We start from the raw sequence: 13,220 nt of genomic DNA, 5'->3' as shown, positions 1-13,220 counted from the left end.
CTTGTGGAAGTCTGAATCCAAAAATGTCCTTCCACAGAGAGCCGAAATCAGAGTTCACTCTCACTGCCTCGGGACAGAGGCCTATGTAGGATGCAATGGGATGGGTGACCATAGTGGGACCTCAGTTCCATGAGCCTAGGACCCTGTGACCTTCTAGACATGGTCTGCTTCCTGAAGGGCCACTGGTACAGGCTCCCTGAGACGCAGCATGCTGTTAGCTGACAGCAAGATGAAATGGCATCATTCTGTCATCCGTCCACCCAGCAAATGTTTACTCCGTGTCTGAGCAGCAGTTTGCAGCTGACACTTTCCATCTGGTCCCAGGACCCTGTGAAGTCCCCAGGTTGGCTTCTACAACTCCATATACACCAAGCCACAGGTCTGGGAGTCCAACTGCTTCTTGGGGGTCCCCCAGAAGGAGCAGCACCCTTAACCCACACCAGGTCACTTGGGTCCAGGAAGAAGAACGACAAAGAGACCCAAGGTCAGGTCCCACGTGGCCCAGCCTGCCCTCCCTCCTCTTCTTCACCTCCTTCCATAGGAGGTGACCAGTCTTTGGCACAGGAATAATCGTACTGACCAGGCAAGCATCACTGCTCAGCTCCAACTCTGCTTCCACGCTTGACCACTCAGTCTCAGGCAGCACCTCTCACGACAGGAAGCTCGATGCCCTCTGGGCAGCCTGTGCAGATGTAGTGTTCAGTTAGGTGGTCCTTCCCACTTTAGCCAACATTAAATATGATGAATGTTTATTTTTTAAAAAATAAAATTAGAGAATTCCTGAGATCCGACCATGGTGGGACTCAGGTAGCTTATTCACCCGCCCTCTTGGTAAGCGCCAGCATCTCTTGGGAGGATGACCATATGCAGTATAGTAAATATGGGGATTTCCTTCTATCTTCTGTTTGGAGGCAAAGGTTGTTTTCACTGTTTTGTTTTGTTATGTTTTTTTTGCTCTATTCAGTATTCTCAATTGGTTTTATAATGTTCTATTTTGGGTTTGATTTTGCTGTACCTAATTGACTGGACAACTATAGCAAAGTTAAGGAGTTATACCATAGTACCTATTACTACCATCCCAGTATCCTACTGTGAAATCCTGTACCAATTTCACTTCATTGTCTCAATTGGCTTTGTTCTGTCTTGTGCTGTTGCATTTGTACTACCTTCAAAATAAAATTTAAAAAATAAAATAAAATTATTGCAATAAAAGCCATAGTGCCATTAATCCCCCCAAAATATTCCCCTTCACTTTAAACACACTTACCATTCTTCCCACTTTCTGAAGCAGTTCCGGAAGTTCTCTTTCTTTAGGGTCTTTAGTTGCTCTGTTACAGTTGCTTCCATGTCTTGAATTGACTCAGAATCCTTTCCTGTTGTGGTCATTCTGACCTTGGGGAAGAGCCGGAAGTCAGACAGTGCCAGATCTGGTGAAGAAGGAAGTTAAGGACACATGGCCATGATTTCAGGAGTCTGCCTTTCTCTTAGATGTCACACAGCTGGAACATTCACCATATTTCTGATCATATCTTTTAGTAACACTGATGAATGAGACTTCTAGAACTGTTTCAGAAAATGGCAAGCATGATGGGGTGAGTGTGTCTGAAGTCAGAGGAAATGCTTTGAAGGCGATGAATGGCAATGTGTCTTTTATTATAATAAAATGTTAAGTAAACATTCAGTGCATATTCCAATCATACCTCATATGAGCCAACTATAATGCAAACTGAGTATTTAAAATCAATGTAGTAGTTGGGCAGATGTTTCTGTGGGCCTTGCTTATCTTAGAATGAATCACTGTGTGGGAGTGTGGCCTCAGCTCTGCTCATCAGCCAGCATGTTTTTAATAAATCGCTAGTTCACCCAAAATAGCCATTCTTAGTTTTCTGTGTTTGCAAGGCAGGGCCAGGCCTGCATGGAGGGCCTTCATGTGAACCAGACAGGACCAGAAGACAAGAGGGTGTCAAGAAGGGACAGTAACCGCCCTGGGTCCCCTATATACTATCCAGCCAAGGGCACAGATTCCACAACAGCATCCTGCATGAGTCCAGCTGAAGATCTAGAGCCCATGTCAATGCCTCATGCAAGTCTGTATCAAGCATTTGCCCTGGGAAGGCCCAAAGGTCAGCGGTGGAAGCTAGAAAGCCTGCACCAGCAGGATGAAGGATCTGCACTGGCAGCCTGAGGGATTCGAGTTGGGGTCAGGAAGTGATGCTCAGGGTAAGGACCAGAGTGCCCCCAGAACAGCCAATTTCATATCAGGAAAGAAGCTCAGCAAGCTCCTCCAGGAGAGCCAACAGCAACAGGAGAACCAACTACACAATTTATTCTTCACCTTTTATGCTGCTGGCAGCAATCCTCAGGTGGGCCTTCCACACCCTACACCCCGCCAATTCAGTTCAGCTGGGTGCCCACCAATTGTCAATCCACCACACTGCCTCACCTCTGAAAGAGCAAAGGCCGCTCCTGAGATGTACCTGTGACTGCCACAGACCTAGTGCTGTGTGGGCCCAGAGTGAGCTCACTTCTCTTCCCTGTGACTTCCGGCCCCAAGACTGCTCCCCTCTTGGCCATGCTGCTGGCTGCATATCCCCAAGAGAGCATTCACCATGAATTCTAGGAGAACAGCACTTAGCTCCAGGCCCCAGGTACTGTCTTGGGACAAATGAGAAGAGTCCTGAGGGAGACGTGTCCTTATACAAGCAGGGAGTGTGAGAGGATTTTCCACAGTGGAGCCGTCCTTCCTCCCATGGCTGCTGCATCCAGCACCCACATCACTGTCCTGTCACAGATGTCACAACCAGAGCCAACACAGTCAGAGCCACAGAGCTACCGAACCAGGCCCAGGCCTCTGTCCCTCCCTCCTGGGCAGCTGCTTTTGAAGCCAGGAGCCAGGTACCAGGCTGCAACTGGCCGGGCTCCCAGCAGCCCAGGCTGCCCACAGGCGCTGAGCCTATTTAGTGCCCACCAGTCACCTCCTCCTCCAGCCCTGGGCCAGGCTTGGCAGAGGAGCAGGATAAATGGATGGGGTGCCCTGGCTCACTAAGCTCCCCAAGACCTCCAAGTGTGCCCCAGAACCCTTTCCATGAGGCAATGTGAAACCCAAGCACTCAGGCCAAAAACAGAACATTTTGAACAATTTGAGGGGAAAAAATTACTCGGACCAATTTTAAGACATCTGAGAGCTCAAAGGAAAATCCACAGCCACCTCTTTAGGCTCTGCTGTGTGTTCCGCCAAACCCAAATGGCTTGGACTAAAGCAGCTCAGAGGCTGGGAGCCCCCCACTCCCCCTGTGGAGCGCTGGCCCTGTGCCAGGGGCTGGGCCTCTGCTACTGGGCACTTTCTCTTCTCCTCACTGTATCCGCCCACTCTTTCCTGGACTCCCATCCTGCGTGGCTGAGTGTGTGTGGTGCCATCCACCAGCCAGCATGGCTTCTGGTCCCCAAAGCTCTGCTCAGATGCTGCTCCCTCTTAAGGCTCCCCCTGCCCCAGATACCTCGCTGCAGACCAGACACATAGATGGTGCCTCATGGCCTTGAGGCCCACCCTCCGATACCTGGGCTCTGAACAGGCAGTTTAAATAAGTCGCCCCATTCACGGGCACCCCCAGTTGCCATAAGAAATGTCACAGATGGGGACACTGAGGTGCAAAGGGCCTACCTCACTGGCTCAAAGTGACTGCAGGGGCCTTGAAGCTTGGGTCAGGAACCAGATAGTGAGCAGTCAGAGGTCACCCTCTTTACCATCTGCAGCTTGCCAGGCAGGGTGGCCCAGCTCGCCCAGGGAGAGGAAAGGCAGGAAGGTAGGTGGACGCTTCACCAGTGGACCTGGGAATGAAGGGGTATATGGCTGGCAGCTAAACAGGCAGGGCAGAGAGCTCCCTGTGGGCACAGCCATGGGCAAAGAACCCCAAGGGAGAAGTGGCAGAGGGTGTGCTTAGCTTCTTGCATGTAGTGTGTGTCAAAGGACAGGCTGGAGAGTCAGGCCAGGCTTTGTGGCTCCAGTGACTCACAACTCCCTACACACATACCACACACACACACACCATGTTTACCATGCACCACACACACATACATGCCACACATCACACACGTACCAGCCACAACCTCCACACCCAAATACTGCAAGGCATGAACACACACCGCGAGGCACACTCCCACAGCACATCACACATGCACAATACCCGTGCACTGGACACACCACATACATGTACCACATAAACCAAAACACACATACCTATGCCACACACCATGCACACCACACATCTACACGCCATACACCCTGGCTCACCGTGGTCCATCTTGGTTCTCCAGGCAGGAAAGAGCTGTGGTGGAAAACATGAGGGCGATGGGGCCACTCTGACATGAGGCTGCCCCTCTCCCACCCTGTGGCCTGGCCCTGCCGAGGGCAGTGGGGAGCCATGGAGTAGAGCTGAGGGTCTGCACAGATGCACAGGACACGTCTCAGTAATGTGCAGAAAGCACGGCATTTCAAAACATATCCCCACTCATGTCTACGGCATCTGGTCATGTTCACTTGGAGGAAAAAATTTTGTTGATTTTTAATTTTTTTTAAACAACATTTAATTCCAGCACTTTAGGAGCTAAGGCAAGATGAGCATAAGTTTAAACCCCAGCCTGGGCAATTTAGCAAGACTCTGCCTCAAAATTAAAAAATAAAAATGGGGGACTGTAGCTCAGTGCAAGGTCCTTGGTTCATTTCAGTACCACCACCACCAAAAGAAGGTTACTCATGCTTGTCACAAAAGAATTAATAATAAAAAGGATTTTTTAAGCAATCAAATGTGCATGAAGTAAAAAGGAGAAGTTACCCTTTTGTCTCCCCCAGTGTACTCCCCTATGATACACTTGATCCTGCCTGAACCTTCTGCTTGCACAGACATATATGGCTGTGGGCACATAGAGGATACATATCCTTCTGTATCTTGCTGTTTTTCTAACAAATGATATTCCTTGGACTCCCAATGTGCAGGCAGAGCAGCTGGGTTCCTGCCATCACAATCTGCAGTCCATCTGGGACAGACACTGAGAAGGAGCTGCCGAGGAATCACATACCCTGCTCAGGGCTCTGAGAGAAGTACTGGCATATAGACTTTGGATATCTCACCAAGAACTTCTCTCCAAGGAGACATTCAGCCTGAGCTCTAAGCACAAGAGCCAGAGGAAAAGGACAGCTCATTCCAGGGTCCTGTGGCAGGGTAGGCAGGACCTCAGGTGCTGCAGGAGCAGGTGTAATGGGGCTTGGTGAACAAGGTCAGCGAGGCAGGCAGGGGGCGAAGTTGGGAGACAGGAAGGGCCCGTAGGGTGAGGTAAATAAGGTGGACCTTGTCCCAAGAACATTGAGAGGGTTTCAGGCAAGAGAGGGAAATCATCTAACAAGGGTTGTTTTTAAAAATCCTGCTATTTAGAAATTAGATGGGAGAGAAATGAGTGAAGGCAGGAGAACCAGTTAGGAGGTCAGATGGGCAAAGCAAGCCCTTCTCCAGTGTCCTGATCCCCAGATCCCATGAGTGTGTTAGGTTATGTGGCAAAAGAGTTAGAAGATGGTAAAAAGAGATGCTGATAGAATTAAGGTTGCTAATCAGGTGGCCTTACAATCAGGAGACTGCCCAGACTATCTGGAGTGGCCCAGGGCAATCAGAAACACCCTTAATAAGAGAAGGAGGGAGAAGCAGTGATGAGAGCCACGCAGTGTAAGAAGGATCGAGACCATCGTGGGTGCTTCTGAAGGTGGAACGAGGCGCAATGAGCTGAGGAATTCAGGAGGCTCCTAGGAGCTGGCAAGGCCAGGGAATAGGTTCCCCAGAGCCTCCAGGAAGGAAGGCAGCCTGTGGACAGCTCAGGGTCAGCCCGCTGAGCCCTGTGCCAGACTGCTGACCTCAGAACTATAAAACAATAAAATGGTGTTGCTTGAAGCCGCCAGAGTTTAGATAATTTGTTATAGTACCGAGAGGGAGACTAATACAGGAGGGGAATGTAAGAGACCTGAGTGAGCAATGCTGGCATTGGCACAAGCAGGTGAGAAAGAAGTAGACAGATAAACTCTTATAGCTATGAGGTCACAGAGAGAGAAAGAGAGCAAAAGATTGGGGATCAGTTGGCTGCAGATACTGAGGAACAGGAAGGATCCCCAGGGTGGCCCTGATTTGGGGTGGATAAATATACGATGACTATGTTTACTTTGCAAACCTCATGGAGCGAGCACTTGGTGTCCTCCACAGCTATGTCCCTAGCACCCTTCAGAATGCTTGGAACATACCAGGTACTCAATATAGATTTGTTGAATGAATTCATTAATTAAAGAGAAAACCTACACAGCCCAAAATTAGAGAAAGACATAGGATTCAAAGGTCAGCACAACCCCTCCCAAATGACTCTGAGATCCTCCACAACCATCAGAGACTTTTATTTCTGCTGGGTGGAAGAGGCAGGCTCCAGATAGGAGCCCCAGGCTGCCACGGCACCTGGGAGGCTGAGGCAGGGAGCGTGGCCAGCCACAGGTACCCAAGACAGGCGCAGTCAGGAGGCAGCTCGGCACTGACATTACCCACTAATAAGAGGTCTTCAGCTCCAGGGATGGAGCAGGCACTCTACTTAATTCAGGGGAAAGCTACTTTCTGGGAAACAGGTGCCAATTTGCAGCAATCACAATAAGAAACATCCTCTCTCTGGCTGATGCAAACCACCAAGGTAATAGGGCATTGTACAGTGGAGAGAGATCAAAAGGATTTTTTTCCAGGCCCATGGTAGGCACTTAATCCATCTTTTGAGCACTCTCTGCCTCCATTATAGCCCGTGGACGTACTATTTACAGCACCTACATTAGCTGCCTTTTCAGATATCACACTGCCGCAAAACCACTTCAGAAGAAAAGTGAGTTTGAAATGAATTTGAGACATATGCAGTGGTTTCACCACCTCCTCTCTGTCCCCTACCTGCAGCACCTTCCCGCCTGGCTGAGTCCCTACCTCCTAGCACCAGTGACATCCATGCTGCAAAGACTGTGGAAACAATGGCTCCAGCCCTGGGCAGGCACTGAGGACCATCCTGGGGTGGGCCAAGGGCAAAGCGCAGATCAGGAGAGCAGAGCAGGAAATGCTGGAAAGTGGCGCTGGTGGGGAGTCACTTTGGATTGTCTCCCACCTCTGTAGGATCTCCTCGCCTGCCACGGGACCTCCCAGATCTCCAGAGAGCCAGGGCCACAGCTGGCAGAAGGTAGGTGGCCCTCCCACTGCTGCCCTGCCTCTCAGCTTCTTCCCTCCCCCCCCCCCTTTCTCCTGCTGTACAAATGTGCAGCTCCTCCCAGGTGCCAGATCCCAGGACAGGCAGCAGAAGGCAGGAATGCCGGAGTTCTCTTTCCCCACTTTGGAAGGTTTCAGTAGAGGACAAAAGAGCACTAGATCAGAAATCCCCAGCCAGGTTCTGCCTTTGTGGGGGAGAAAAATCTATGAACAGCCTCTAAAATGAGGACTAGGATCTGATGTTTCTGACCCACAATCAAATGGTGGTATCCATTGGAGGAGTTTAAAATTGAAAGACACTTGGACTCCTTCTAGGCTGAGGCTGGGGACTTGAAGATGGAGGCACTGGCGGGGGCGGGCACTGCGTCCCAGCTCCAGCTCCATTTAAGTTGCTCCAGGACTTCCCCCAAGAGTTTCAAGGAATGAATGGACTTCTCAGGGGTAAGAAGCCAGAGGCACCAGTCAGCACAAGCACCTCTTTTCCCCCTTAACCTTGCTGGTGTCTGTGATTCACTCTAAAGGGCTCTGGCAAGTCACCCGTGTGACCCTCCATCCCTCCACAGTGGTCCAGAGCCACCAACTGAGCTTCACTAATAGAGCATGACAGACACAATGGGGTCTCTGCCAAGATCAGGCTACAGAAAGATTCTCCCTCAGATTTGCTCACTCTAACTCACTGGCTTACCCTTCTTCCTCTCCCTCGGAGGTGGGCAGAGGCTGCTGGGCAAGGAACTCACACCCTGGCAGGCAGCCCAGAGGGACCCCACGTCTGTCTACACGGGTGTGCACATCCCTGTTAAACCTGAGATGACCACAAAGCTCATTGGTACCCCGATCAGCTTCCTCGTGAGCTCTCCAGATTCTGTGAGGCCGCAACTAAGAAACTGTGGGAAAATAAAGGTTGGAGAAACTTGCTGCAGGGCAAGCTCCAAATGAGGGTGACCAGGAGACACTGTGAGACTGCCATGCTCCAGGACTGGATTTGCCTTAGAAGAGTAAGCTCCGGGGCTGGGGATTTAGCTCAGCGGCATAAGCACCTGCCTTGCAAGCAGGCAGTCGTGAGTTCGATCCTTGGTACCGATAAAAATGAAGAGGAGTAAGCTCCATTGTTGGTTCGGCTATTGATCCACTATGTGGTCTGGAGCAAATCATATCCACTATGGGCCTTAGTTTTGCCAGCTGTATAGCCAAGACTCTGTGATACTTCCAACAGCCTTTGCCTGGAAGACTAGGAAAGGCCCCAGATGATGGCTCTTGCTTATGAGATGGGGCAAAAGGGAAGATGCTTGATCTGTCCCCAACTTACTTTCTCCTCTTTATCCAGACCAGAACCCCATGGCCTCCCCTCAGTCTTTACCCTCTGACCTCAGAAGCCTGAGGTCTCTGAGCTCAGCAAGAGGAGACCGAAGATAGCAAGGGATTTCTCAGAGTCCCTTCCCTGCCTCACACCCACCAGGTACCCTGCTCAGTTTGCATTCTGTCTCTGCCCCAGGGAGCCCTGAACCAAACTCTTCCAGGCTCTTGTGCTCACTGCTTGAACTCCTAACTCAGCCCCTCACTCCTAGATAGATCATCCACTCAGGGGCTTGGGAACTCGTGGAGGTTCCCAGGTTCCACTCCCTCTCCTTTCCAAGAAGCAGCACAGGTCCCAGCAGAGGAACAGAACATCCTCGGCCTTATCCCTGGTCCTCAGGTTGGGGGAGGGTGCTCTTTCCTCCGCACCAAGCCTTGGATGGTCCCCAAGGTCTCGCTTCCCTTCCTTGAGCAGCAGAAAAGCCTGGGAAAATCCAGGCAGTCCCACCACTCTTAGAACGAAAACAAACCCAAATAAGGGTCATTTCTACAACATTCCTTCAGGCTGAAGGGAATGCTAGACCAAGGCAGCCTCCCACTGAGGCCGCTCCTCCACCGGGGCCAGGCCAGGCCAGAAAAGGCTGTTCAACACTGGTCCCTCCACAGCCCAGCTGGCAGTCCTCCTGCTCACAGGCTGAGAGTAGGGTATTTTAGGGAGCCTCTGCTGAACGTTACGATGAATCAGGGATTCATCAAGTTTCCTGAAGCCCTGGTAGGGGATGGTCGGTAGGTTCTCTGGTAATTGTGTAGGGATCTGGAAACTTTCTGGTTCTATTGCCTCACTCTGTCTCTCATAAGCTACTCAACCCTCTAACTCAAGAGTTTCTCAGCACTACTGACACAGTGGCCTGGTTAAATGTTTATTGGGGGAGTGGAGTTTGTCCTGCGCCTTCTAGAATGTTTAGGAGCACTCTTGGCTTCTACTCACTAGATGTCAGCCACACATCCCACCCACAGGGTAACAAGCCAACAATGTCTCAAGACATGCCAGATCTCAGCCCCAGTGGAGGGTCACTGTCCTAAATGGATCAAATGAGCTACACTGGCCTCTAATCTACATACTGTCTGCACAATGTTGGCAAAATGATAGAAGCAGACAGAAACAAAATCTCTCTTGGACCCATGGCTACAAACCCTAAGTCATATTCTCTCTGCCTCTCTCTCTCTCTCTCTGTCTCTGTCTCTGTCTCTGTCTCTGTCTCTCTCTTTCCCTTTCTCTTCCCCACCCCCTCAGTGGTCAAATCATCTCTCCCAACACAGGAGAAGCTTTGTTAACGAAGCTCAGGGGTGTTAGCAGCTCACCCAAAGCCACGATGCCCGGCAGATGGAGGACCAGAATACAAGTCAGGCCTGTGGCCCCACAAGCCCAGTCTTCATGCCATGCCAGCATGCACCACTTTGCAGATGAGAAATGAATGACACTGGGACTCTTCTGGAGCCTCAGAAGATGGTATTCTTCTCTCATGTCATCTCCCCAGGAGCCAGTGTCCCCCATACACCGTGAGGCCAGGTAGCTGCCTTCCCAGCTTGGGCTGAGTTTCCCGAGCCTGCCTGATTGAGTTGTACCTTCCAGTTGCTGAATTGTCCTGATCTGCAGTGATCGATTTGCATACCATATCGATCTCAAGAGCTGTGTAATATGTTTGACTTGTGGCACTTTGCATAATTTTCTGATTAAGTTACTTATTTAACCTATTGACCTTTTCTCTTAATTAGAGTATCTGGGTACTGCAAATGTTGAGTAGTAATCAAGTTGTGCATTTCCCCAAGTGGAACACACGTCCGCCCCACTTCCCTGCTTCTTCATGGCTCTGGCTTCCTCCAGAGCAGGCACTTTGTGCCAGCCTTTCCTCCATTTTCCCCCAGAGGAATGCGCAGTGTGCACAGGGCCAGGCCCTCTCTGATCCCTGCTGTCCAGAAGGTTGGAAATTGACCAAGACAGGGACAACACTGGCTAGAATGTCTTCATGGCTGGAAGGACAGAGACAAGGATGCAGTTTGGAACACTGTATCAGGCAGCTGATGTGTGTAACAAAGCAACCCATGATGTCATAGTCTAAAACAATATGTATGATTTCTTATGAAGCTCTGGGTTGTCTAGCCAGTATGGAGGCTCTGGGCCAGGCTTGAGTGACACAGGCCAAGCTCACACACATATCTGTAGTTAGTAGTCAGCGGGGGCAGGTGGTCAGGCCTGGCATCAATGGTGTGGTTGTGGTCTTCTCTACTTGTCCTCCATTCCCTCAGTAGTCTGACCTGCCAGAAGGGAAGTTGCCCGGGTTACCATGGGCATAAGGTAACCTTATGAAATAGCATAAGGGATAAGAGAGCAAACCCTGGTGCACAACGGCTTGTGAATCTTTTGTAAAAGTCACATTGGTTTCCATCCATTGGCCAAAGCAAATGACCCAGAGTCAAGGGAATGACAGTTGGCTTTGCTCCAGTGGGAGGCATAGAACGCTGGACCCCTCGAGACCCTTTGCCTCAGCCTCAGAGAAAGAGCAGACGAATCCAGTGCTGAGAGTCTTGACACAAGTTCAAAATAAAGGCGACCTCTTTTTCCTGACTCCACCCACCAAACTGTCCTGCCACCAAACTCTGCCACCGCCTGGTGTGAATTTGGAGCTTGGAGCAGTGAGCTTCCAGGTGTAGTTTACCCCTGGCTCTTGTTTCAGTTTCTAAGGGGAACTGAAGTAAGGCACTCTTTTGGACACTTTAAAAAATGTTCCTATCCTCTAGTCGTACAAGAGGAAGAGCTCTTCCCATGGGGACCCCAGGAATATTGCCCAAAGTCCGTGGCTGTGATCTAAACACCTCCTCTACCTTTCATATTAGACTTCCAGCTGTCAGCAGAACTCCACTCTTTTCTCCTCCTATGTAAAAGGACTTGAAGGAATCTATTTAGTCTTTTGCCTTTTACATGGGAGGACACAGCATTGGCATGTGAGATCTCAGCACAAAGAGATATCAGATACCAAATCTGCCTTAAGACAGTTGATTGACTGTATCAACTTGAGTTAGAAATGCCCACCTAAATCATTTCAGCATAGTTCTGGGTGTGACAGGTCAAGGTTCTTGACCTCAGACTTCACTCCTTTCAGAATTGTGAATAATGCTTCTCTATTGTTTATAAGTTACTCAATCTAGTGTACTTAGTCGTGACAGCCTGAATAGACTAAGACAGTACTATGATCAAAATACTAGCTACATTCATGTGCAACTCACATTTTAATTCTCTTGGGTAAATATGTGGATACGATTCTTCTAGAACTTCACTGCTGTTTTTCCAAGTGACAGAACATTCCACGTTCCTAGAAGTGACTCGTGAATTTCAGTTGTTCTTACAGCCTCACCAATACATGATCAGCCTTTTTCATTCTTATCACTTTAGTGGGAGTTCAGTAGAATCCATTTGGATTTAACCTGTGTATCTAATTACTAATGAGTGTATACGGAATGCTTATTTGCCACTCATCAACCTTCTTTAAAGCTGAAATATGACGGTTTAACCAGAGTATACTTTCCAGCTTCTCTTGCAGCTATCTGGCTAAATGATCGATAAAATATGAAAGAAATTGATTTTTACACTTCACTTATGCTTGCTTAAAAGAAAATTGCTTGCCCTCAATGCAAACTTCTTATTAACCAGCTTTTGCTACATTCATGCTGCAGAGAAAACATCCCAAAACTGAGCAGCAAATAACACTAGCTCTGCATTTCTTCCTTAAGGATCTTCAAGTTTTGGAGCAGCTGGAGTCCAGATCAGTAGCTCCAGGGATGCAACTGTAGGCAGGTTCTGCTCAGAGCTGAGGTCAGAAGTGCCTGGAAGAGCAGACACTCCCGACATCTAAGGCCTTGATGAGGAACTGGACCAAAGTTGATGCGCCCTGTGAAAGTGGGGGTTTGCTGAGCCATAGATCTGCTAGTACACTTTTCCCTGTCCCACAAGGAGGAACATGGCTGTCTGTGACTCACACCTGTCCCTGCTCTGAGGCTATTATTCTAAGGGAAGACGAACAGCAGGTTAGATGGGGCCTGGGTCCCTAAGAATCCCGTGGAGCAGAAATGCCTGGACACCTGGCCCATTCTCACTGGGAGATCATCACATAAGAATAAAATCTCCATTCCCTTTATGATGCTGTATTTGTCTATGTCAGCAGCCCAGATTTCACCCTATCACATGTTCCATCCTTTTATTTTCCAACACAGGGCATATTTCTGCTTTGCTTTGTTTTAATCTCCTCTCAGGTGGGGATTTAAAACACATAGCAAGAATTCTTTCATGTCTAGCAGCCCAAATGGGGAAGGTCCTGGGGTCAAATACAAAAGTCACCACCTCACATGCCACGTTGGCATCTGTCCTGCAGTTTCAGGGACTCCTGGGAACAAACTTGCCCTATGGAGAACACTTCCTTCCAGGTCTCCAGCCCAAAATGTTCACCTTCCTCAAGCAGAGCTCTAAGCTCACAGCTTTTGTCCTTGGCTTGTGGCGGTCTAGCAGAGCCAGGTGCCAGGCCCTACAGGGGCATCCTTGCTTCTAACTGGCAGCGTCTCCACCTGGCCCAGCAGACCCACTCCACAAACACTAAATAACAGGCTCTGGCA

The 13,220-nt window shown here is 49.6% G+C and overlaps 1 protein-coding gene across 1 annotated transcript in view; it reads right to left on the bottom strand.

Annotated features, from left to right (window-relative positions):
• Positions 1 to 555: 555 nt before the first annotated feature.
• The window catches only part of LOC134476336 (uncharacterized), a 35,106-nt gene continuing 22,441 nt past the window's right edge, over positions 556 to 13,220 (bottom strand). The window contains exons 2-3 of the mRNA XM_063249777.1: positions 1,268 to 1,427; positions 556 to 682 (exon numbers count right to left, since the gene is read on the bottom strand). Coding sequence (XP_063105847.1) covers positions 598 to 682; positions 1,268 to 1,427 — 245 coding nt within the window. The 3' untranslated portion in view covers positions 556 to 597. The remainder of the gene's footprint in view (positions 683 to 1,267; positions 1,428 to 13,220) is intronic.

Source organism: Cavia porcellus, unplaced genomic scaffold, assembly GCF_034190915.1.
Source record: "Cavia porcellus strain 051 isolate PalLab524CR breed Dunkin Hartley unplaced genomic scaffold, mCavPor4.1 scaffold_6, whole genome shotgun sequence".
NCBI lineage: Eukaryota > Metazoa > Chordata > Mammalia > Rodentia > Caviidae > Cavia > Cavia porcellus.
Note: the sequence above shows the minus strand (reverse complement) of the source record. Positions and strands in the feature narration are given on the sequence as shown.